A 25,892-nucleotide genomic window follows, 5' to 3' on the forward strand; every position below is an offset into this window, starting at 1 on the left:
TGATAACGGTCCCTTCTAATTTGTACCTTTTGAGGTCTGATTCTTTGTAAGTCTATCTTATATCCTAAATAGTTAATAGAATCTCCTCTTTGTATCTTTTCTGGGGCAATTTGTAAACCCCATCTAGACAGAACCTCCTTCACCATTTCAAATATACGTTCCAAAGTTTCCTCATTAGAATCTGCTAAAAGAATATCATCCATATAATGATAAACAAGAGATTGTGGAAATTTTCTATGAATTATTTCCAAAGGTTGTTGTACAAATTGTTGACATAAGGTGGGGCTATTTAGCATCCCCTGAGGTAAAACCTTCCATTGGTATCTCCATACTGGCTGTGAGTTATTAAGAGTTGGCACTGTAAACGCAAATTTCTATCGCTTTCTTGAAATGGTATAGTGAAAAAGCAGTCTTTCAAGTCAATTACTATGATCGGCCATCTTTTAGGTATTAAGGAAGGCAATGGCATTCCAGGCTGTAGAGAGCCCATAGGTTGAATTACCTTATTTATGGCTCTCAGGTCTGTCAGCATTCTCCAGTTACCTGACTTCTTCTTGATGACAAATACAGGAGAATTCCAAGGGCTGGTAGATTGCTCTATGTGACCAGCCTCTAGCTGTTCCTGTACTAACTTTTCTAGAGCCTCAAGCTTTTCAGAGGTCAAAGGCCATTGCCCTATCCAGACCGGTTCATCTGTAAGCCATTTCAATGGCAGGGCCTTTGGTTCCTCTGAAGGCCTGTCATTTGTATTTAGTGTCTGTACAGCCTGGATAGTTGGTAACCATTTTCCATGGCATCTTACCCGATCCTTTCTACTATCCAGCGATTTTCTAGAATTCGTATCTGACACTGGAGGGATGTTAATTTGAGTATTCCATTGCTGTAATAAATCATGACCCCATAAATTTATAGCAATATCTGCTACGTAAGGTTTCAGTATTCCTTTTTGTCCTTCCAGTCCAATACAGACCACCAAGTTAACACTCCGTCGAACTCTAGATAGAGTTCCAATTCCTAAAAATTGTACATTTGCCTCTTTAAGTGGCCATTTCTTAGGCCAACATTTCTGAGTGATAATAGTTACATCAGCTCCAGTGTTTATAAGACCTTTAATATCTCTGCCATTAATTTTCACCAGTAACTGAGGCCTTTTATCATTAATAGAAGCTTGCCAAAATATGCGTTTCTCATTTTCACCAGTCACATGTGATTCTTCATCACTATTCAAAATACCTTCTAGAGCGGTATCATTTTCCACAATAGGCAAGGAACTATCTATTCATCCTGTGAGAGATTTGTCTTCCACTGTTACTGGGAATGATGGAACTGTTCTCGGGGCAGGGGACTGCTGGAGGTCCCCTTCCAAGTTTCCCAACACCAATAAGTTCCCTTGCAAGTCCCTAGTCGATCTGCATTCGTTAGTCCAGTGTTTGCCCTTACCACATCTCCTACATAACCCAGAGGGCAATGACCTGTCACGTGGGGAATTGTTAGAATTTCTCTGTCTACAATTTTTCCTTATATGTCCCATTTTACCACAGCTGAAACATCTATTCTCCTGATGCCTCCGTGGACTCCTGGAGCGTGCTCTTCCTATGCGAGGCTCTGGGTCATGGTAGCAATGAACACTGGCCTCTCGGTACCTGTGTGAGCCCCTGTAAGGTGCTCTTCCTTCCCAAGTCCTTCTGTTGCTATCTTTTCTAATCTCCTGTTGTCTGTTGAAACCTCTTGGGACAGCTTCTCCTGCCCAGATTCCAGCATCTTGTATGTTACAGTCAACATGGGCAGTATGCAGAACCCATTCTTCTAGTGGAGCTGATCTGATCTTTAGAGGCAAAAGTATTCTTTTACACATTGGGTTTGCACTGTCATAAGCTAAGCTATACACAATTGGATGTCGTATCGTTGGATCTGCTACCTGTATCTCTACTGCTCTGGTCAATCGGTCTAAGAAGTCCTTAAATGGTTCTGTTTGTCCCTGTTCTATTTTCGCATAAGCTTCTAGTTGTTCTCCTGATTCACGAACCTTGTCCCATACATTTAGTGCTGCTGTCCTGCATAGGGACAGCATGTGGTCGTCATATTCAGCCTGAATCTGTGGGTCAGCATAAATACCTTCTCCTAGGATTTTTTGGAGGGGTGCATCAACTCCGTCCCTGGTGGCTTGCCATTCTAGGAGTCTGCCCTCTTCCCTAAATAACACTCTCCATTCAATTTGGCAAGAATTGTCAAGGACAGCTGACGCCAGTCCTACCCAATCTGTGGGTGTCACCCTGTTAAAGGTGGCCCATGAATGCAACAGCTGTTTTACGTATGGGCTATGAAGACCATAGGAGACAACCGATTCTTTAATATGCCTAAGATCCTTTAATTGGGTTGGTTGCCATGTATATGCTGTCTGCCCCTGGGAGTGTTTTTTAGATGGTTGCTTCTCCACCACCATGGCCGGGTAGACTGAAGGTGTGTGTGTAACTGCTTTAGGGTGGTTGAAATACCTTCTCAAATTGGGCATCTCGGATCGGAGTGAGTCTGTGTCTTCTTGTCCAGAATCTGCCAGCCTGGTCAGGATTTCCTCATGAGAGGCTTTAATCTCATCCATCATGAAAGATTCAAGGCATGATGCAGAATCCACGATTTGCTTTGACAATTCTCCTGTAAGATTTTCTAGACGGGTAATATGTTCATCCCTAGCTAGCATTTGGGTGGCCTGGAAATAGCCATCCAGAGATTGAAATTTAGAATCAAGGTTGTGATTCGCCTCAGTGATAGACTCGATAGACATTTTCAGTTTTGTAACCCTGGTCTGTAACTCCTCCTGTAAGCTTTGAAACTCAGTTCTAAGTTCATTATAGTCCCTTTCACATTTCCCAGCCATTGATTTAGTGGCATTATCTGATTGTTGAAGCCTATTCTGGGTATCTTGTACCTTAGTAACAAAGGAATAGGAGAGAGGGCCTAGCTGAGTTTCTAAGTAGCTGCATGCAGTCTGCAATGATTCACGGTCTGCTGCCTGCCTAGCCATTAAGGCACCATGGTCTGTAGCCTGTTTAGTTTGTAGCATCCCTAAACTAGATTTCAGTTCCTCATGGTCTGTAGCCTGTTTGATCTGTAAGGTCTGAATAAGTTCCTGAATCTCATCATGGTCCTTTGCCCGATCAGCCTGTAAAGACTCTAAGATGGAGCATCTGTCTATTTTTATGTTGTTATAAATGTGCTGCACTTCAGCTTGATTAGTAGACAGATCTGCCTGCATTGTATAGAACATTTTTTTTGATTTATGTGTATGTGTGTTTTGCCTGCATGTATGTGTACGTACATGTATGCCTGGTGCCTACAGAGTCCAGAAGAGGATGTTGGATCTTCTGGAATTGAAATTACACACAATTGTTGGCTGCCATATGGGTGCTGGAAATTGAACCCAGGTTCTCTGGAAGAACAGCCAGAGCTTTTAACCACTGAACCATCTCTCTAGCTACCCCCCTACCTCACTCACCACCCTCAACTTTTTTTTTTTTGAAATGAGAAAGGGTTTTCTTTGGCCTGTTGTTTAAAAGGCGTATTGCTCAGGGTTCTCTAGAAGAACAGAATTAATAGAATGAAGGAGTATGTGTGTGTATGTGTGTGTATCCATAGTTTGGGTTTCTATTTTTTTTTAAGATTTATTTAATGTGTATACAGTGTTCTGCCTGCATGTGTCCCTGCACACTGGAAGAGGGCACCAGATCTCAATACAGATGGTTGTGAGCCATCATGTGGTTGCTGGGAATTGAACTCAGGACCTCTGGAAGAGCAGGCAGTGATCTTAACCTCTGAGCCATCTCTTCAGCCCCAGTTTGGGTTTCTATTGCTGTGTTAAAACACCATGACCAAAAAGCAAGTTGGAGCTGGGCATTAGTAATGCACACCTTTAATCCCAGCATTTGGGAGGCAGAGGCAGGTGGATTTCTATAAATTCTAGACCAGCATGGTCTGTAGAGCTAGTTCCAGGGCAGCCAGGGCTACCCAGAGAAATCCTGTCTTGAAAAACAAAACATAAAAAGCAAGTGTGTATGTATGTGTGTGTGAATATATGTTATATATAAAAATGATTGTTTATATCTTCTATATGTATTTGTATTTATATGAATTATATGTATACATACACATATATACATATATACACATAAATGACTTAATAGAGTGGCTTACAGGCTCTGGTCTAGCTAATACAACAATAGCTGTCTCCTTACAAGGATCTGGTAGCTGTTTAGTCCATGGGGCTGGATGTCTTATCTAGTCTTCAGGTTATGTAGGAATCCCAAAAAAACAGGTTCTAATATCAGTGTAGGAATGCCACAGCTGCAGCATAGATGAACTTGCCAGTGAGAGTGAGGGCAAGCAGGCAAAATGCAAACGCTTCCTTTTCCCATATCCTTTTATGTGGGCTACCACCTGAAGGCATGGCTCAGATTCAGGGTGGGTCATCTCACCTCAAATGAGAAAGTCAAGAAAATCCTTCACGGGGGCTGGAGAGATGGCTCAGAGGTTAAGAGCACCAGCTGCTCTTCCAGAGGTCCTGAGTTCAATTCCCAGCAACCACATGGTGGCTCACAACCATCTGTTTATGCCCTCTTCTGGTGTGCAGATATATATGGAAGCAGAATGATGTATATGTAATAAATAAATAAAATCTTTAAAAAAAAAAAAGAAAAGAAAGAAAGAAAGAAGGAAGGAAGAGAAAATCTTTCACGGCTGTGCCCAGCTTCTTGGGTTTCAGTTGATTCCCCGATGCATTCAAGTTGACAACCAAGATTAACCATCACAAGAGGGTTAAAGTCCATCATGGCAGGGAAGCCATGGCAACAGGCAGGGGAGGGGTGGCAGCAGGGGCAGGAAGCTGACTGATCCATCACATCACAGCGACACTCAGGAAGCAGAAAGAGAGCATACTTTGTGCTTTGAATGTATATTCAATGCACACGTCTCTGTGTCTGTTCCAGTAGATGAAGCTGAAGCTGGCTTGTGGAAACTTCTGCAAGTATCATTTATCTTCTCTCACCTTCTTTTCTAGGTAAAGCACTGGGGACGACAGCCATGGTCCCTGTTCCCTATGAGCAGATGCTTCAGGACAAGGCAGCTGTGGTAGTACAAGGCCTTCCGGAAGGCCTGGCCTTTCAGCACCCTGACAGTTACAGTCTTGCAACCCTGAGGTGCATTCTGGAAAACAAAGCAGGGATTTCATTCATCATAAACAGGTAATCTGCTCTGTGTCTTCTAACAGTTCACTTAACTGTTATCAGGAGACTGAGGTAGGAGAATCACTGAGGCAAACCTGGGTTACAGTGAGTTCAGGGACAACCTGGGATGTATACTGAAAAACTGTCTCAAGTAAATAGATAAGATTGTCATGGTCTGAGGCCACAGCTGAGTTTAAAAGCACTCACCTGGTATGCACCAGGTCCTGGGTTCTATGCTAAGAATTGCAACAGAATAAAAGTGGATTGTTCATTGTGTATGACTGCTCTGCTCGTTTTCATGTTGGGTAATGGTATTGGTTTCCTTGCAGACCTTTCCCAGGTGCACAGAGCCAGCTGGGTAAGTAACGGGTTCTGATCCTTGGTGCCTGTCTAGAACCACCGAAATCATTCTGCTGTTATGATAACAATGCATGTTTTGAGATTCTCCTTCACTTTACTATGTCAAGGAGGCAACCTGGGGGGAGGGTGGTGGCAGCTTAATACTAGATCTCTTACCTATAGGATTGCCCAGTGAGGGGTTGAGGATGTGTGGTTCTGTTGTAAATTGAATCACCTGCCCAGAATCCCCCAATGTGGTTGGGAGCATGGCTAACTGGTAGAGTGTCTGCCTAGATCCATAAGTAAGGTTCTAGAGGCATGGCTCAGTGGGAGAGAACTTGCCCTTGTCCAGTATTCTCTACTGAGGGACTCAGGGCCTGGGCTCAGTGGTAGAGCACCTGCCTAGAATTCCCCAGTGAGGGGCTGGGGTATGGCTCAGTGGTAGATCCTTAGCTCTACAGGGTATTTCAGGTACCTAAAATCCTTCAGTGATGAGCTTGAGACATGCCTCGGTGGGAGAGTGCCTGTGTAACATGCATAAGACCCTGGGTTCTCTCATCAACACTACAAAGGAGAGAGAAGAGCTGGAGAGATGGCTCAGTGGGTCCTAAGGTCCTGAGTTAAATTCCCAGCAACTACATGGTGGCTCACAACCATCTGTTATGAGATCTGGTGCCCTCTTCGGGCCTGCAGGCATACATGCAGACAGAACACTGTATACATAATAAATAAATAAATCTTTAAAAAAAAAAAAAAAAGGAGAGAGAGAACCTGTGACACTCAAGGGCTAGGCCAGCATGCAGGGAGACATCAGCCTGAGACTCAGCACGGCCCTGGCTGGGGAAATTATGTAGTGACACCCACCTGGTCTTGCAGAGGGAGTCAACTGCTGGTCTGTGAGTCCCAGCTCTGCATGGGTCAGGGGTTGTTGGGTTTGAGGGGTCAAGGATGCATTCCTTTGTCTCTGAAACTTCAGTATAGGAGGAGTGATTCTGTTTAGCAAAGAGCCAAGCAACCAGTGGTGCTCGTAGGATGCCAGCATCATCCTACGTCACCCTAGGGTTGGAATGGGCTAGAACAGGTTGATTGAAAACCTCCACAGTGATACGGCTCTCAAGATAAGCAGGGCCTTATTGGGGTAGTGGCCCACTCTTGTAGTCCCTGCTCTGGGGATGCTAAGGCAAGAGGTTCAGGAGGTAAGGCCAGCCTGAACTATGTAGCAAGTTCAAGATCTGCTTATACTGCATATCAAGACCCTGCTTCAGCCGGGGGTGGGGGTGGAGGGCACACCCTTTAATCTCAGCACTCGAGAGGTAGAGGCAGGAGGATCTCTGTGAGTTCCAGGCCAGCCTGGTCTACAAGAGCTAGTTCCAGGACAGACTCCTAAGCTACACAGAGAAACCCTGTCCCAGAAACAAACAAACAAACAAAAAATCCAAAGAAAAACCTGTAGTTTGATGGTTGAATGACAAGTGACCATGTGAATATCATCCCAGAATAACTCATATTTTCTTACCAAGTAGCAGTCACACACAGCAGCTGACATTTAGTGCTCCGTGGTGACTCTGTTCTGTTGTTTCTCAGCCTGTGTGGGATGTCAGCACTGGAACTCCTTCTATACAATGGCAGTGAGGCCTGCGCACTTAATCTACCCAGTAACAGGGAAGAATGGCAAGTGTTAGAATGGCCAGCATGATGGCCAAGGACTGTCATCCCAGTGGGGAGGCTGAGACAGGAGAATAACAGGTCTGAGGCCTACACGGGCCACACAGTGAGTTCCAGGCCAGCCTAAGCCACATGATGAGACCTCATTGTAAACAAACCAAAAAGAACTGAGGTGACAGAACTCAGTGGTAGCATGTACGAGGCTCTGCTCTGGGTTCCATCTTAGGACCAAAGTAAAACTTAATAAGAAAATGAAAAGTCCTCATCTAGAATGAGGACATAAGTTTCAAAGGCAAGGAGAGAAGAAAGCCTAGCACTTTGGAGGTGGAGATAGGAGGATCAGGAGTTCAGGGTCATCCTTAGCTCTACAGGGTATTTCAGGCCTGCCTGAGCTACTTTTCAAAACCAACAAAAAAAAAAAACAAAAGGCAATAGGGTATTGTTTAGGGGATAATGATAACACAAAGAGCCTTGCATGTCCAGGACATTGTTTTTGTTGTTGTTATTGTTGTTTTCCCAGTCTCCTCAGTCTGGGCAGGGGACCTGGGGTCTGGGAACCACTGGATGTGGAAGGCCAACTACTCGATAAGCCTCACTGTTTCCATGAAGAAGCAGACAGGCCAGGGTAGTGACTCACTCAGGTAGCTAGCTGGTGAGTGACCAGGCTGGGGTCAACACCTACACTCCTGGCACTGTCTGCCTACTTCCAGCAAACCCCAGCAACTGCTATAATAAGCAGGGCTGTTTTGCCCAGCCTCCTCCCCTGCTAGCATTTTGTGGTGGCCTTTGCTTTTACACGATGTGTCCTTAAATGTGAGTCCTGTCTCACCGGGCTGAGAGAGATTAATGTGAACCTTTTTGTTCTTGTGCAGGTGGCCCTGGGATGGCGACAGATGCTGAGAGGCTGGCACTACCACCAAATGACAGGTAAAAACAAAAAAGTAATGACTAAAACAGTAATCAGTAAAGGCCTAGAATGGGGCCTGGAGAGATGACTCAGAAGTTAAGAGCACTGGCTGCTCTTTCTAGAGGACCTGGGTTCAATTCCTAGCACCCACATGGCAGCTTACAACTACCTGTAACTTCATTCTAGGGGATCTAGCTCCCTCACATGGACATACCTGCAGGCAAAACACCAATGCAATTAAATAATAATAAATAAATTTAAAAAATAAAGGCATAGAGGAGCTGGAGAGATGACTCAGAGGTTAAGAGCACCGGTTGTTCTTCCAGAGGTCCTGAGTTCAATTCCCAACAACCACATGGTGGTTCACAACCATCCCTTATGAGATCTGGTGCCATCTTCTGGTGTGGAGATATACAAGCAGAATGTTGTATACATAATAAATAAATAAAATATTTTTAAAAAATAAAAAATAAAGGCATAGAATGAACCTGGCAGTGGTGGCTCATACCTTTAATGCCAGCACTCAGGAGGCAGAGGCAGGTGGATCTGTAAGTTCAGGGCCAGTCTGATCTATAGATTGAGTTCCAGGACAACCAAGACTACACTGAGAAACCTTGACTCTAAAAACCAAAATAAATAAATAAATAACAAGTGCATAGAATGAATAATAAACCAGGAATAGTGGCAAAGCCTGGGATCCCAGGGTAAGAGGGAAGGCATGAGGATCAGGAGTTCAATGTCATCCTTGGCTACATAGTGAGTTTGAGGACAGCCTGCACAAGACCTTGTCTCAAAACCAAAAACAAACAAAAAAAAAAAAAACAAAAAAAAATCAGGAACGGGTTTTTTTATTTTATGTGTTCAAGTGTTTTACCTGCATGTAGGTATGTGTACCGTGCGCGCGCGCACATATGTGTGTGTCACAAGAAACAGGGTTTCACTCTGTAGCTCTAGCTGTCCTGGAACTCACTCTGTAGACTAGGCTGGCCGTGAACTCACAGAGATTCACCTGCCTCATCCTGCTGAGCACTAGGATCAAAAGTGTGCGATACCACACCCAGCTCCACTGATTTTCCTGACTTGGGTTCCATTCTCCTTGCAGCTGTGGCCCCATCAGTGTGAAAACTGAACCCATGGAAGATTCTGGTAGGTACACTGATGCTCTGACAATCTAATGTTTAGCAGGTTACCACCTGACTGGCTGCTTTGTATTTCCTTTAAGAAGAATGACTTGTCTTTTATAAAAATAACTTAGTAGTTAACCATAACTTGGGCCATATGTGTAGAGTACTAGGGAAATACTGCTTATGTGAAATGTTTGGCCCCAGCCATGGAGATAGCTCAGTGGGTAAAGACACTTGCCTATGGACCTGAGTTCAAGCCCCAGGATACACACCCTGTAAGAAGAGAGAGAACTCCCACAAGCTGTCCTCTGCCCTCCACACTCCATGGTGTGTGCACTCCCATGCATATACCATACAAGCAGAAAAACACAAGAGTGAAGGGCAGGAGAGATGGCTCAGCCATTAGAGCACTTCCTGTTCAGCACCCACATGGGAACTCCAGTTCCAGAGTATCAGATGCCCCTCTGACCTTCATGGGCACTAAGCATGCATGTACACATGAAATAAAATAAACCCAATAGGAAAAAAATAGATAAAGTCATGAAGTTTAGCTCCAAAAGTACCTTCAATTTTGGATTTTGTCAGATTTAGATTTTTTTTTTCCTAAGGCAGAGTCTTACTATATAGCACAGGCTTAAAATGTGGGATTATGGGATTAGAGAGATGGTTCAATGGTTAAGAGCACTGGCTGTTCTTCCAGAGGTCCTGAGTTCAAATTTCCAGCACCCACATGATGGCTCACAGTGTTCTATAATGGTAGTCCCATGGGATCCAGTGCCCTCTTTAGATATGCAGACATGCAGGAAAAAATTCTACTTAAGGTACATAAATAAATAGTGTAGGATTACATGTGTGAGCCTCCTCACAGAGATTTTATGTATCCATTGAGTGTCCATGTGCAATTGTGCACACCTCTGTGTAGTGAAAGGGCACCAGATCCCATTGTGAGCCACCATGTGGTACCCCCGGAACTACAGCCAGCGTTCTTAACCATTGAGCCATCCCTCCAGCCCCTGACCCCTCTCTTTCTCCAGCCATTCCTTGATGCAGGCCCCCCCCAAACCTGAGCCTCACATTTTCTGGTCAAGGCTAGAAGCCTGGAAGACCCAGCAATCCTCCTATCTCTGTTCCATTTGGAGCTGGGATTATATGTGTGTGTGGGACACCTGGCCTGCTTTGTGGGTGCTGGGATCTGATTTTGGTCCTCGTGACTACATAACAGGTGCTCTTAGCCACCTGCCCACATCCCCAGCCCCCACATAGCCTTGGGGTGTTTGATTTTTAAATTCTCTGACCACCCAAGATACAAGCCAATGACAGCCAAGACTGGAAAAGCACCCATCACCAGTGTTAACTCAGGAAGAGTTGAGAGATGAAAGCCAACAGGTTGGGACTGAGGTACAAGGCCCACAGCTCAGTTCTGCTCAACTGCAACATTTGGCTCATTTCTTCCTCTTGGCTTTCTCCCCCTCCCCCCTCTCTCTCTCTTTCTCTTTTTCTAGAGCTATTTCTGGAGTTTGGCCTTGCATGTTCCCCACAGGGCCAATGTTAAACACTTGTTCCCCAGGGATGCACCAGGTGGGACCTTTGAGAGGTGGAGTCTATTGGGAAGTCTTTGGGTCATCGAGGTATGCCCCTGCAGACTGGCCTCCAATTTACCGTTAGCCAAAGCAGATTTTATTTTCAAGACTCAGTCCTTAAGTTCCAGGCCCTTGCTGGCCTGTCATTCAGATGAGGCTGGAATGCTGGGGTTAAAGGCATGTGCCGTAGTACCCTACTTCCAAAGAGGATCTTGAAGTTCTGACTCTCTAACTTCTGCCTCTGGGGTGCTGGGATGACAAGCTTGTGCCACCATTGCCACCAAACCAGATGTTTCATTGGGTGGTTGTGGTTACCTGAGCCCTCACTGTGATCTCCTACTCTCGCAGGTACTTCACCAAAGGCAGCAGCCATGTTAGTCAAGACAGAGTCAGAAGATCCTAATTACTATCCATGTAACATGCAAGGTAAGGTTGTTCCAGTCCCTCATAGAAAAGAATCCCATGGGCTGGAGAGATGGCTCAGCAGTTAAGATGCTCTTTCAGAGGTCCCCTAACCCACATAGTGGTTTGCAGTCATCTATAACTGTGATCCTGTGGGATTCGATGCCCTCTTCTGGTATGCAGTTTACATGCAGACGAAACCCCATAGGCAGTAAATAGATAAATAAATAATTCCAGGGGATTGCTGTGGCTACAGCAATAGGATTTGCTGTCACCGGATTCACTGGCTTCCTTGTGAAACTGATCCAGGTGCCTGTAGTGAACACTGTTGTGGGCGGATGGATGCACCCTCCTCATGGGAACTGGTGAACACTTGAGGCGTGAGAAGCTCCTGTATGCCTTGTTCTTTCCTTCCCTCCTCCTAAGTGCTTTCTATTTCTAAATTAAGATGGTTTCAAAATAAACAACAAGAGCAAAAATAGAGGACTGTCAAGAGGATCCACGGATAAAGTGCCTGCTGCCAAACCTGCTAGCACCCCCCATATCCCAAGGAGAGAACCAAGTCCTACAAGTTGACCTCTGACCTCCACACATGCGCTATAGCTTGCATTCCTACATATTTGCACATACACAATAGATAAATTAATGTAAAAACCTTTTTTTTTTTTTTTTTGGTTTTCTGAGACAGGGTTTCTCTGCGTAGCCCTGACTGTCCTAGAACTTGCTCTGTAGACCAAGCTGGCCTTGAACCCACAGAGATCCACCTGCCTCTTCTTCCTGAGTCCTAGGATTAAAGGTGAGATCCACCCACCCATTGTAAAACAATTTTTTAAAATAGGAAAGAAAGGACTTTTAGTGATGTGTTTTGGGGTCCCTGTGCTTCTGTAACTTCTTTTTTATTGTATCTTTTTGTTTTGTTTGTTTGTTTGAGACAGGGTCTAATGTAGCCCAGGTTGGACCCTTGAACTCCTGATCCCCATGCTTCCACCTCCTGAGTGCTTGGATTATAGGTGGGCACCACTCTCAGTTTTCTGTGGTGCAGGGGTGATCCAGGACTTCCTGCACACTAGGCAAGCACTCTGCCTACTGACCGCATCCCAGGCTTTGAAACGTGTTCCAAGCCGGGCATTTGTGGAGCATGCCTTTAACCCCAGCACTCGGGAGGCAGAGGCAAGCAGATCTCTGTGAGTTCGAGACCAGCCTGGTCTACAGAGTGAGTTCCAGGACAGCTTCCAAAACCACAGAGAAACCCTGTCTCCGAAACGCCCCCTCCCCCCCCCAAGAAAAAAAGAAAGAAACGTTTCCCTTGCATTCAGTGCCTTCTTGACTTTGTTCTAAATGTTACATTACATTTCTATTCATTTATTGTTGGGGAAAGAAGGGAAGTGCCATGGGTCTGGAGTAGAGATCAGAGGACAATTTTCAGGAGTCAGTTTCCCCCCTTACATAACATGGGTCCTAGGAATCAAATTCCAGGCATCAGGCTTGGCTGCAAGCATCTTTACTTGCTGAGCATCCCCATGACCCCAGTGACTTCTGGATGAGTTGCATTTCTCATTCTATAGCACCGAGCTATAGAATGCTTGTTCTCCTTTCAGGAAGCCAGCATTCTTCCACCAGCAGTGAAGACACAGAAATGGAATTACCATCCGAAGGTTAGAAAACGAAGCGTCTCCTCCCCTTAAACATGTGGGAAATAAAGACAGTGGCTCCCGGGCATGGCTGTCCTAGGAAGCAGCACTGAGGGCTTGTGGGCTTCCGTTTCCCAGTCTCTAAGTGGGACCTCACACCAGCACTGCCTGTGGCCTTACTGCAGCACTAAGTCTCTTTGTTTGTTTGTTGACAGGTTGGAGTGTACCATATAGCACTGGCCACAAACTTGCATCAGTCCTGTCCCCTACAAGTATGGGGGAGGAGAGTGGCCTTTCTTTTTTCTTTTTTTATTCCCTGAGACAGGGTTTCTCTGTGTAGCTCTGGCTGTTCTGGAACTTGATCTGTAGACCAGGCTAGCCTCAAGCTCAGAGTTCTGCCTGCCTCTGCCTCTTTCATGCTGGAATTAAAAGCATATATCACCACACCAGGCCCTCTTTTGTTTTTGATTTTTGATTTGGTTTTTTGAGACAGAGTCTTACTCTGTAGCTCTGGCTGGCCCAGAACTCACTCTGTAGACCAAGCTGGCCTCAAACTCACAGAGATCCACCTGCCTCTGCCTCCTGAGTGCTGGGATTAAAGGAGTTTACCATGATACACAGCCCTCTTTTTTCAGAAGACAAACTTTGAACATACAGTTCAGGCTGGCCTCAAACTTGAAATCCTTCTGCCTCAGCTTCCTAAAGCTTGGATTGGATGTATGAGATCATGTTTACTTTTGTGGAGAACAGGTCTTATATAGCCTAGGCTGGCCACAGACCTCATGTAATTAAGGATATATTCAGAAGAGGGTACCAGATCTCTTTAAGATGGTTGTGAGCCACCATTTGGTTGCTGGGAATTGAAATCAGGACCTGGAAGAGCAGCCTGTGCTTTTAACCTCTGAGCCATCTCTCCAGTCCCACTTTCAACTTATGATCCTTAGGCACTACTAGGGTTGGAACACATGCTAGGCAAGCTCTCTACTAACTGAGCTAGGTCCCCCATCCTGAAATTACCCATCAATGCCTGATGACTATCTCTGACAAAATTAAAATTCACTGTATGTTTAGTATGTATAAAACATACATAAAATTTCAAGGCTAGAAGCCGGGCATTGGTGGTGCATGCCTTTAACCGCAGCATTTGGGAGGCAGAGGCAGGCAGATTTCTGTGAGTTTGAGGCCAGCCTGGTCTCCAGAGTGAGTGCCAGGATAGGCTCCAAAACAATACAGAGAAACCCTGTCTCGAAAAACCAGAAGAAAAAAAAATTCAAGGTTTAGGGGCTGGAGAGACGGCTCAGCAGTTACGAACACTTCTCTCCCAGAGGACCTGAGTTCGGTTCCTAGCACTCAATAGCTACTTACAGCTGTAACTCCAGTTCTAGGAGATCTGACATCTGACCTCTACATGAATTGCACACACATATAAGCATGTGAGCAAACATTCATATACATGAAATAAAATAAATCTTTAAAATTCCAAAATGAGGCCAGCCTGAACTACAAAGTGAGTTCTTGCCTCAAAACAAAACAGAACCCCAGGGTGAGGATAGATTTGGGTGAGGGGTCAGATGATGACAGTAAGCTCTTGGAATCTGAGATTATGTAATAATAAATGTCATTTTAGACCTTTTCTTTTCAAGAGTCTACTCCACTGGTCTCTTCAGAGACAAATGAGGACCCTGAGGCTGATGTGAAAGTGGAAGGTGAGTCACCAGAAACGCTTGTGACTGGCATACCATCAAAGTGGCTTTCACCGATTCTGAAATGATTATTGTAGGGTGTTCATTGAAGCCAGGGTGTGTGTGTGTTCACATCCACGAGTGTGTTGGGCGCTGTGTTGGTTTAAGTGAGAATGCCCCCACAGGCTCCTATGTTTAAATGTTTGGTCCCCAGCTGGTGGAACTGTTCTAGGAAGGATTAAGAGGTGTATTCTTGGTGGTGGAGATGTGTCAGTTCTCTTTGCCTTGTGCTTGTGGATCAAAATGTGAACTCTTAGATACTGCTCTATTTCCATGCCTCCCTGCCATGGTGGTCATGGACCCTAACCCTCTGACACTATAAACCCAATAAACTCTTTGTTCTTTAAGTTGCCTTGGCAACAATTTCTTGTCACAGCAATAGAAAAGTTAACTGAGACAGATGCCCATGACACAGTGCATTTGGAGGTCAGAGGACAGCTCTGTGGAGTCACTTCATTCCTTCCACCTATGTGTGGATTCTGGAGACCAAACTCAGGTCACCAACTTTGCAGAAAAAGTGCCTTTACCCACTGAGCTATCTCTCTGGCCCCCAAATATGAATGATTAATAGTTCTCTCTTTAACTATAGTTAGAATTAATTAATGCTAACTATAGTTTGGTTTGGTTTGTGGGGTCACTGTGTGGCATCCTCACCCTCCATTTGTGAAAAACTAGCAAGAACACTTGGAGCCCTTGGTCCTGATAGTTTTTCCTTTACAACAAGAGTAAAAGACTTAATGATGGCCGTTGTCTCCTTAATGGGTGAGCCTCAAGAACCAGTCATTTCACCATGGACTTCACTAAGCAGAGGTGGGCTATCCTGACACTCAGAAGCCCTGCACAGGGATTTGATGCTGGAGAACCTTGCACATAGGGCTTTTCCAGTGCTGTTTCCAAAACAGCTCTGATTGCTGAGCTGAAACACAGGAAAGAGGCAGGGTTCTCTCAGTCAAGGGAACCCTTAAGCAGTGGGGCTTGGAAAGCAGGCTTCATGGGTTACCTCCAAAAACAAAAGAACAGTGCAAGCGATGAAAGCAAATGTCCCTCCAAATCATCTGTACAAAGACAGGAAGTAATCCCCGATCCATAAACGTCTGGTTGCCAAGGAAAGCAATTCAAGAGCCAAGTTAAATGATGCCGAATGTCTCTTTCTGTAGCCATGTATACTTCCACACATGTAATGCTTTTCAGCTCTTTAAAGTTGCTCCTTTTGATTTGCAAACTAAGTAAATGAATACAGGTGGAGTGGTGGGAGCATCAGGTGAGAGTTAGGTAAAGTCCCTCTCTCCTTGGTAACCCTGTTAAGCTGCGAAATTCAGTACCAATCGCTGTCATCCACCTGGCATGCTAGTTACTGTCACAGTGCTGCAACAAAATGCCCAATTAAACACTGCTGCTCACTCTTCTCCTCCAGGTGTAGAATATCCTGTCTGCACTTCTTATCAAATAACAAGGGTGTTTTTTAGAGACTTGATTCTCTGTTTATCCTAACTCTCCTCTCTTAAGGAAACGCAAATCCACCCAACATTGTAAACTCCGCAGCAGGCGTTGAAGATCTTAGGATCGTAAAGGTTCCAGGTAGGACAGTCAATTGCTGTCATAATTTGTATCATATTTTTCTTTCCTTTTTTGGGGGGGTGGTGAGACTTGATTTCTCTGTGTAACAGCCCTGGCTGTCCTGGATGCCACCAATGCCTGGCAAGGAAAGCCATCTTTACAAAAAGAAAAATATTTAATCCCAGCACTCAGGAGGCAGAGGCAGGCGGATCTCTGTGAGTTCGAGGCCAGCCTGGTCTCCAGAGCAAGTGCTATGATATGCTCCAAAGCTACACAGGGAAACCCTGTCTCGGAAAAAAAAAAAAAAAAAAAAAAGATTGCTTTCCTTTAATTATGTATTATGTGTGTGTTTATGTCAGCCATGTGAGTGTAGTGCCTATGGAGGACAGTAGAGGGCATTGGATCCCTTAAAGTGGGAATTACTGGCAGTTGTGAGCTGCCTTGTATGGCTGCTGGGAATGAACCCAGAAAATGCTCTTAACCACTAAGCAGTCTCTCCAGTCCCATGTTATAGTCTTCATTTTGTCTTAGCAATTTTCTGATGTGTGTTAGTCCCATGGTGCTGTGTTCCTCCTGGTTCACTGGAACTAAAGAGTGAGAATTTGTGAGGGTCTAATACCCTGCAGGTGTCACTCACCAAATCTGCATAGCTTCTCAGAGCCAAGCCCAGGTTCTACCTGGAAAATCTGTCTTACAGTAAGCTTCATGCTCCCAGGAAGTCAGAATTGACTTAAGGGGATTCATATATTTGCTTCTGGTCACTTAAACCATCTTTTCTCCATGTGTGTATAAGCTCTGTCTGGAAACTCAGTAAACAGTCTAGTTACATAGTTACTACAAAGTAGGAAACTAATCCTGTGGGAGGGGGATCTAGTTACATTTAATTTGTGTGTGTGCTTGATAGAGTATCTTGGTGCTGGTGTGGAGGTCAGAGGGCCATTTGTAGGAATTGGTTTTCTCCTTCCACCATGCAGGCCCTGGGGGTTGAACTCAAGTTATCAGGTTAAGTGGCAAGTGTCCTTACTCACTGAGCCATCTTTCTGACTCTAAAGTAAGTGTGTGTGTGTGTGTGTGTGTGCGCGCGCGCGCGCGCGCGCCTGAGTGTGTGTATATGCACCACATGTATGTAAGAGCCCAGGGAGGTTAGATAGGGACATCAGATCTCCTGGAACTGGAGTCACAGGAGGTTGTAAGCCACTGTGTGGGTGCTGGAATCTAACCCTGGGTTCTCTACAAGAGCAGTGAGCACACTTAGCACCTGAGCCATCTCTTTACCTCCAGTCCCAGGACTCTTTTAATACACAGTTTTATACCTCTTGAGTTTTGAGCCATGTAGTTGTTTTAGTAACTCAAAAGTAAAATTATGGCCAATGAGATTGCCCAGTAGGTAAAAGCACTTCCCACCAAGCCTGACCTACATGGTAGGAGAGATCCTCTGCTCTCCACATGAGCCCCCCCCAAAAAAAATAGTCAAAATCAGAAGTTTTAGTATTTTTGTTTATTTGAGTGTTTTGGTTTTTTGTATTTTTAGACAGAATAGCCCTGGCTATTCTGGAACTCACTATGTAGACTAGGATGGCCCCAAACTCACAGAATCCATCTGCTTCCCAAGTGCTGGATTAAAGGCCTGTGCCACCACACCCAACTTATTTATTGGCTTAAAAAAAAAAAGGCACTTTATTTATTTGTTTGTTTATTGGCTTCTTTTTTTTCTTTTTGAGACAGGGTCTCATACGTAGAGCAGGTTAGTCTTGAACATTAAAATTGTATTTTTATGGGACTGGAGAGATGGCTCAGAGGTTAAGAGCATTGGCTGCTCTTCCAGGTCCTGAGTTCAATTCCCAGCAACCACATGGTGGTTCACAACCATCTGTAATGAGATCTGGTGCCCTCTTCTGGCATGCAGGCATACATGGAGGCAGAATGTTGTATACACAATAAATAAATTTTAAAAATGTATTTTGTTTTTGTTTTTCAAGACAGGGTTTCTCTGTGGCTTTGGAGGCTGTCTGGAACTCGCTCTTGTAAACCAGGCTGGTCTCGAACTCTGCCTCTTCCTCCCAAGTGCTGGGGTTAAAGGCATGCACCACCAACACCCAGCTAAAATTGTATTTTTAATTTGTCTTCATTTGTATGTTTTCTGCATATGAGTTTTGCCTGTGTGTATGTGTGTTGCTGTATGCATGTGCACCATGTGTGTGCCTACTGCCCATGGAGTTCAGATGAGGCTAAGAATGGTTGTGACCCACCATGTGGGTGCTGGGAAAGGACCCAGGCCTCTGCAAGAGCCACAGGAGCTCTTAGCTGCTGAGTGTTCTCCCTGGCCATCCCTGACCCACTACCATCTTTTTAAAATTCATTTATTTTAAATTATTTTTATGTTTTGGTTTTTCAAGACAGGGTTTCTCTGTGTAGCTCTGATTGTCCTGGAACTCACTTGGTAGACTAGGATGGCCTCAAACTCACAGAGATTCGCCTCCTGTCTCCCAAATGCTAAGATTAAAGGCGTGCCCAGCACACCAATCTTTAATTTAAAAAAAAAAATAAGAGCCAGGCTTAGTGGGGCATGACTTTAATCCCAGCACTCAGAAGGCAGAGACAGGCAAATCTCTAATTCAAGGCCAGCAGGTCTACAGAGTGAGTTCCAGGACAGTAAAGGCCACAGAGAGAAACCCTGTCTGGAAAAAAACAAAATTTTGAAGTACTGGAAATAGTCCCTTCAAATCCTAGCATCATTTAATCTTCTTTTCTTGTCATGTTGCATGGGGTGAGGTTTATGCTACAGCATTGAAGGCAGTGGTCTCATGCAGCATTGAAGATGCTCCTAAAAGTGTCATGAACAGGGCCTGGAGATGACTCATGGCTAAAAGGGAGCACTGCTATTGCAGAGGACCTGGATTTGGTTCCCATCCCACATCAGCTCACAGCCACTTATAGCTCCAGGGATCCCATATCCTCATCAAAGGGCTCTTGCATGCATGTGGCACACACATAAATAGAAATAATTTTGTTTGTTTGCTTGCTTTTTTTTTTTTTTTTTGAGACAGCATTTCTCTGTATTGCTTTGGAGGTTGTCCTGGAACTCACTCTGTAGACCAGGCTGGCCTTGAACTCACAGAGTTCACTGGCTGCTCTTCCAGAGAACTTGGGTTCAATTCTGGAGGCGGCAGAGGCAGGCAGATCTCTGTGAGTTTGAGACCAACCTCCTCTACAGGAGCTAGTTCCAGGACAGCCTCCAAAGCCACAGAGGAACCCTATCTCGAAAAACCCAAATAAAATAAAATGAAATAAAAATAAATAAATCATTAAAAAATATAAAGGAAGACATTTAATTAGGGCTGGCTTACACTTTTAGAGGTTTAGGCCATTATCATGGCAGCATGCAGGCCAATGTGGTGCTGGAGAAGTTGCTGAGAGTTTTGCATCTTGATCCACAGGCAGCAGGGGACTGTGTACCATACTAGGCCTAGCTTGAGCACATGAGACCTCAAAGCCCGCCCCCACAGTGACACACTTCCTCTGGCAAAGCCACACCTACGCCAACAAGGCCACACCCCCTAATGTTGCCACTCCCTGTGGACCAAGCATTCAAACACGAGTCTGTGGGGCCTATACCTATTCAAAGCACCACAACAGATAAAATATCAACAGGCATTTCTGCTAATATCTGTCTTGGAGAAAAAGAAAAAAAAAAAAAAACAATGTATGAATGAGCCTGCTTTGCTTCTCCAAATTATTTTTAGATAATGAGAAGGAGAGGTTATCAGGCATTGAGAAAATTAAACAGCTTCGAGAACAAGTGAACTACCTCTTCAGCAGAAAATTTGGTAAGCTTCTGTCTTGTCATACAACCAGAATGTATTTGTTAAAATATGCATATGTGTTGGGGGGTGTGGTATGCACATGTGAGTGCAGTGTCCATGGAGGCCAGAAGAGGGCATCAGATCCCTTGGAGCTGGAGTTCCAGGCAGTTTCAAGCCTGACATGGGTGCTGGGAATCAAACTCAGTCCTTTGGATGAGCATCAAGTGTTCTTAGCTGCTGAGTCATCTTTCCAGCTTTTTTATTTTATTTTATTTATTTATTATGTATACAACATTCTGCTTCCATGTATATCTGCACACCAGAAGAGGGCACCAGATCTCATAACGGATGGTTGTGAGCCACCATGTGGTTGCTGGGAATTGAACTCAGGACCTCTGGAAGAGCAGTCAGTGCTCTTAACCTCTGAGCCATCTCTCCAGCCCATCTTTCCAGTTTTACATCCTCCAAATTTATGAACTTTACTGTCTCTACCCCTTTTTGAAGTATTGAACAGTGAAAGTACTCTAGGCCTGTTGTAGTCTCTAGCCAAAATATTTTTTCTTTTTACTTGTTTGTTTTTGAGACAGGATATGGCTATACAGCCTAGACTGGTCTTGAATCCAATCAAGACATTCTTGCATCAGCCTTGAAAAGTACCAGAAGTACAGGTCTGTACCATTTACAGGTCTTGAACTTTTGGTCCTCCTTCCTTAGTCTCCTGAGTAGCTGGGATTCTAGACCTGTGTCATTAGGCTCAGCTCAGTCATTGTTGGGTCTGGAGACAGCATGTCACTTCTGTCACCCCAGCTGACTTCTGACACTTCGAGTGAACTTACTCCTTAACTACTCAAGTAGCAGGGATTGTATGTGTGTGCCTCCAGGTCCAGCTCAAAGCTTGACATTAAAAACAAAGCATGGACAGCCTGGCATGTAATCCAAAAACTTAGGAGGCTAAGGCAGAAAGATTGTTGTGAATTCAAGTCCAGCCCTGGCTACCACAGACTCTGACTCCAAAAAGCAGAGTTTTGGAAAAGTAAGCCACAAAGTCATCCAGTTTGCACCCCACCTCTCATCACAGGGGAGGCCATAGGAGTGGACTTCCCTGTGAAGGTCCCCTACAGGAAGATCACCTTCAACCCAGGCTGTGTGGTGATTGACGGCATGCCTCCAGGAGTGGTGTTCAAAGCCCCTGGGTACCTGGAGATCAGCTCCATGAAGAGGATCCTAGATGCTGCAGATTTCATCAAGTTCACTGTGATTAGGTGAGCAAGTCCCCCATGAGAAGGACGCTGGAGATGAGCAGCTGCTGAGTGGACAGCTCAGGAAGTCTGCCAGGAAGCAAGTGGGGTGGGGAGGAGCCCCACTTCATTTTGGGATCAAGATGTTCCAAGGCATTTCCCTCTCTTCCGCTTTGGCAGCTGCATCTCTAGTCCAGTTCCTTTATTATTTTCTTATTACAATTATTTATGAGGGGCTTGACATGACATGTGTGTGAGGACAACTTGTGGAAGTCATTTCTTTCTTTCTCCCAACTGGGCCCCTAGATTGAACTCAGTCAGGTCTCAAGTTTGGCAGCAAGCATCTTGCTGAACATTGTGGGTAACACCCCTCAGCCTCACTCTGACCTTTGCCTAGCATTGTGTTGATACCACCAAAAGTGTGCAGACATAGCTAGCTGGGCAGATGAAAACAAGCTCCCCTTCTTTCTCCTATGTCTCCCCGCAGACCACTTCCTGGACTTGAACTTAGTAACGGTGAGTACTCTACGAAGTAAGAACATAATGGGATGCGGTGCTTTTTGGTGGGCACTTGGGACAGTGTCCCATGTCGGCAGCCTGGAGCTTTCTAGTAAAGCACATGGCCTTTCAAGTGTGCTTGTTCTGTTTTGTTTCGAGGCTGGAGATGACACCCAAGGTCTCACATATACCAGGCAAGCACTCTGCCTCTCATCTACATCCACAGCCCTGGTTTACATTTCATTTTTGTTTCTTTTTGTGTGGTTGGTGTTTGAGACAGAGTCTCAGTGTATAGCTCTGGTTGGACTGGAAACTCCCCAAAGATCCCCCTATCTCTGCTTCCTGAGTGCTGGGATTATAGGTATGCACCACCACACCCAACTGTTTGGTGTTTTGAGACAGTCTCACTCCTGTAGTCCCAGACTAGCCTAGAACTCATTATGTAGTCGAGGCTGACTTCAAACTCACAGCAATCTTCCTGCTTCTACCTCCCAAGTGCTAGATTACAGACTCATGACACCATGCCTGGTTTTATGTGGTATTAACCATCAAAGCCAGGACTTCACGCATAATAAGCAAGCACTGTCACACGCCAGCCCCCGGCTACATTTTCTTCCTTCCTTTTTCTTTTTTGATTTTCAAGACAGGGTTTCTCTGTGTAGCCCTGGCTGTCCTGAAACTTACTCTGTAGACCGTAGACCAGGCTGGCCTCGAATTCACTGAGTTCCGCCTGCCTCTGCCTCCCAAGTACTGGAACTAAAGGCGTGCACTACCAACACCTGTCTATCTGACTACATTTTCTTTTTTTTTTCTTTTTTTTTATTTATTAGTTCAAGTTAGGGAACAAGCTTCTCCCTCTCTCTCCCCTCACCACCATCCCTCCTCCCCCTGACTACATTTTCTTAAGATAAATTTTCATATTTGTGTTATCAGGAACTGTTCCACGTACCTTTATAGTGGCTTCAAACACTAACACACGGAACCAGGTGTGCTGGCCTACATCTATAATACCAGCACTAGGAAGGCTGATCTGGGGAATTGATTGCATGAGTTCTAGGCTAGCCTGGTCTACAGAGTGAGACCCTGTCTCAAAAAGCCAAAACAAACAAACAAACTCAAACCCCACCAATATATGCACACTTAACCACACAACTCACAGGAGTTAGTGGGGGGTCCAAGTCTCCCCTGGGTCCTTTTTGTTTTGTTGAGACAGGGTTTCTCTGTGTAGTTTTGGAGCCTGTCCTGGAACTCGCTCTGTAGACCAAGCTGGCCACCACCACCAAGCCACACCCTGGGTCTCTTGAGATCTGCAGCAGGTTAAGTCATATATCGATTCTGCTTGGTCCCTACTTTATTTATTTTATTTTATTTTTATTTCATGTGCATTGGTGTTTTTGCCTACATGTATGTCTGTATAAAGGTGTCGGATCACCTGGAACTGGAGTTACAGACCATTGTGAGCTGTCATGTGGGTGCTGGGGATTGAACCTGGGTCCTCTGGAAGAACAGCCAGTGATCTTAACTGCTGAGCCATCTCCCCAGCTCCAGTCCCTATTTTAATATTTCAAATCTCTCTTGGAAGTTAGGCAAGGTGGCACACACCTGTGATGCCAGCAGTCACGAAACTAAGACAAGAGTCTCACTAGCAGTTCAAGGCAGAGTAAGGCAGACTCAAAAAAGCCAGAGAGAGAGCTCTGCAGGTATGGTGGTGGCGCAGGACTTTTATTCCCAGCACTCGGGAGGCAGAAACAGGCAAATCTCTGTGAGTTTGAGTCGGGACTGGTGTACAGACTGAGTTCCAGGATAGCCAGGGCTATGTAGAGAGACTCAGAGAGAGGCTGGGCATGGTAGCACATGCCAGCAATCTCACATTTAGAAAGTGCAGACAAGAGAATCAAAATTCAAGGTCTACTACCTAGTCCTTGGCTACCTAGTGAGTTTGAGGCCAGCTGAGGAGGTATCAGACCTTCTCTCAAAAATAAAAGAAAATGGGGTAAGGGGTAGGGAATTGTAAAATCACCATTCCATGTCTCTGTAAAGTGGGAAAGCGGAAGATAGACCAGGAGGGCCGAGTGTTTCAAGAAAAATGGGAGCGAGCATATTTCTTCTTGGAGGTACAGAACATTCCCACGTGTTTGATCTGCAAGCAGAGTGTTTCGGTGTCCAAGGAATACAACCTGCGCCGCCATTACCAGACCAACCACAGCCGGCACTATGACCAGTACTCAGGGCAGGCACGGGACGAGAAGCTTCAAGAGCTGAAAAGGGGGCTACAGAAGTATCTCGTGGGGACCTCGGACATCATGTGCCCTGAGCAAGCATTGTCCAATGCAAGTCCCCCCACGAACACCGTGGCACAGCCCATGGAAGACCTGTCTGGGAACTTACTGAAGACGTTACGACAGAAAATCCGGTCATTTGTGGCATACTCCATTGCCATTGACGAAATTACAGATATCAACGACACCACCCAGCTGGCCATCTTCATCCGAGGCGTCGATGACAACTTCGACGTGGCCGAGGAACTTTTAGACACTGTGCCCATGACAGGCACCAGATCTGGGAATGAGATGCTCCTGTGCGTGGAAAAGAGCCTCAAGAAGTTCAGTGTGGACTGGTCCAAGCTGGTGAGCGTGGCCTCTACTGGCACCCCAGCTATGGTGGACACCAACAGTGGGCTGGTGACAAAGCTCAGAGCCAGGGCAGCCTCATGTTGCAAGGGAGCTGACCTCAAGTCCGTGTGCTGTATCATTCACCCCGAGTGGCTGTGTGCCCAGAAGTTAAGGATGGGCCACGTCATGGACGTAGTGGTGGACTCGGTGAACTGTATCTGCTCCCGTGGCATGAACCATGGTGACTTCACGACACTGCTCTACGAGCTGGACAGCCAGTACGGCAGCCTGCTGTACCACACGTCCCTCAAGTGGCTGGGCAGGGGGCTGGTCCTCAGGAGGTTTTTCGAATCCCTGGAGGAAATAGACTTGTTCATGTCTTCCCGGGGCAAACCTATGCCCCAGCTCAGCTCCCAGGACTGGATCCTGGACTTGGCTTTCCTCGTGGACATAACAACGCATCTCAACACTCTAGACGCCTCCCTCCAAGGTCATTCACAGATGGTGACACAGATGTATGACTTCATCCGCGCCTTCCTAGCAAAACTGTGTCTCTGGGAGACTCACCTGGCCAAGAACAACCTGGCCCACTTCCCCACACTGAAATCGGTTTCCCAGAGCGATAGCGATGGGCTCAATTATATCCCCAAGATCGTGGAACTGAAGACCGAGTTCCAGAAGCGGCTGTTGGATTTCAAGGCCTGGGAGAACGAACTCACCCTGTTCAGCTCCCCATTCTCCACCAAGATTGACAGCGTGCCCGACGAGCTCCAGATGGAGGTAATCGACCTGCAGTGCAACACGGTGCTAAGGACAAAGTACGACAAGGTGGGCATCCCGGACTTCTACAAGCACCTCTGGAGCAGCTACCCCAAATACAGGAGCCACTGTGCCAAGATGCTGTCCATGTTCAGCAGCACCCACATCTGTGAGCAGCTCTTCTCCATCATGAAGCTAAGCAAGAAGGAAGCACAGCAGGGCTCAGGAGCCTCGGCAACGTGAGGGAGACAAAGACTGGAGCCTGAAACCCCTGCCCTGGGAAGTCCGAGAGAGTGTCAAGATGCAGAGAAGGTGCCGGAAGAGAAAAAGAAGGAATGGAAATCTGGCCGCCCCCCTGTACCCTCGCTGTGTGGAGACCTAGAATGTTCCAGTCCTAATAGGTTGTGAAATGAAAACAGACTCTTAACACGTTTCAGTTTAATACAGTTTAATAAAATAAAAGTCCCTCTTCTTTGATTTGGAATCCTAATTTGCATATCACACCTGTTGCGATGACGTTTGGTGCCTGGCTATAGTTCAGTAAAACCTGTAACTGAAGTATTTTCAGTGGTTGGTGCCTCTTGTTCCTGACTGAACTGTGTTGTTCGTTCACACACTGCAGTTTTCAGTAAGCCCACTGTGAAAGCCGTGTGAGTGTGTGTTGAGGGGTGTACACGCATACAAGTATCTCCCCGACTTACTAGCTGTGGCCTGTGGTCTAGTAAGCTTCTGAGTTTCAGAACAATTGTCTAGAGAGATTATCCCATAGTCTAGAATCCCTGAGCTACACCTGTCAGGAGTGAGGTAGAAGATGAGAGT

At 45.6% G+C, this 25,892-nt stretch overlaps 1 protein-coding gene across 1 annotated transcript in view; it reads left to right on the forward strand.

Annotated features, from left to right (window-relative positions):
* Nucleotides 1-25,550, forward strand: part of LOC100771200 (general transcription factor II-I repeat domain-containing protein 2) — a 38,943-nt gene extending 13,393 nt beyond the window's left edge. Inside the window, exons 5-16 of the mRNA XM_027416106.2 lie at nt 5,051-5,234; nt 5,546-5,574; nt 8,093-8,147; nt 9,230-9,273; nt 11,180-11,257; nt 12,832-12,888; nt 14,508-14,570; nt 16,113-16,184; nt 19,907-19,990; nt 21,045-21,228; nt 21,692-21,720; nt 23,743-25,550. Of these exons, the coding sequence (XP_027271907.1) occupies nt 5,051-5,234; nt 5,546-5,574; nt 8,093-8,147; nt 9,230-9,273; nt 11,180-11,257; nt 12,832-12,888; nt 14,508-14,570; nt 16,113-16,184; nt 19,907-19,990; nt 21,045-21,228; nt 21,692-21,720; nt 23,743-25,316 (2,453 nt within the window). The 3' untranslated portion in view covers nt 25,317-25,550. The remainder of the gene's footprint in view (nt 1-5,050; nt 5,235-5,545; nt 5,575-8,092; nt 8,148-9,229; nt 9,274-11,179; nt 11,258-12,831; nt 12,889-14,507; nt 14,571-16,112; nt 16,185-19,906; nt 19,991-21,044; nt 21,229-21,691; nt 21,721-23,742) is intronic.
* The last annotated feature ends 342 nt before the right edge of the window (nt 25,551-25,892 follow it).

This window comes from Cricetulus griseus, chromosome 4 (genome assembly GCF_003668045.3).
Source record: "Cricetulus griseus strain 17A/GY chromosome 4, alternate assembly CriGri-PICRH-1.0, whole genome shotgun sequence".
In the NCBI taxonomy this organism is placed as follows: Eukaryota; Metazoa; Chordata; class Mammalia; order Rodentia; family Cricetidae; genus Cricetulus; species Cricetulus griseus.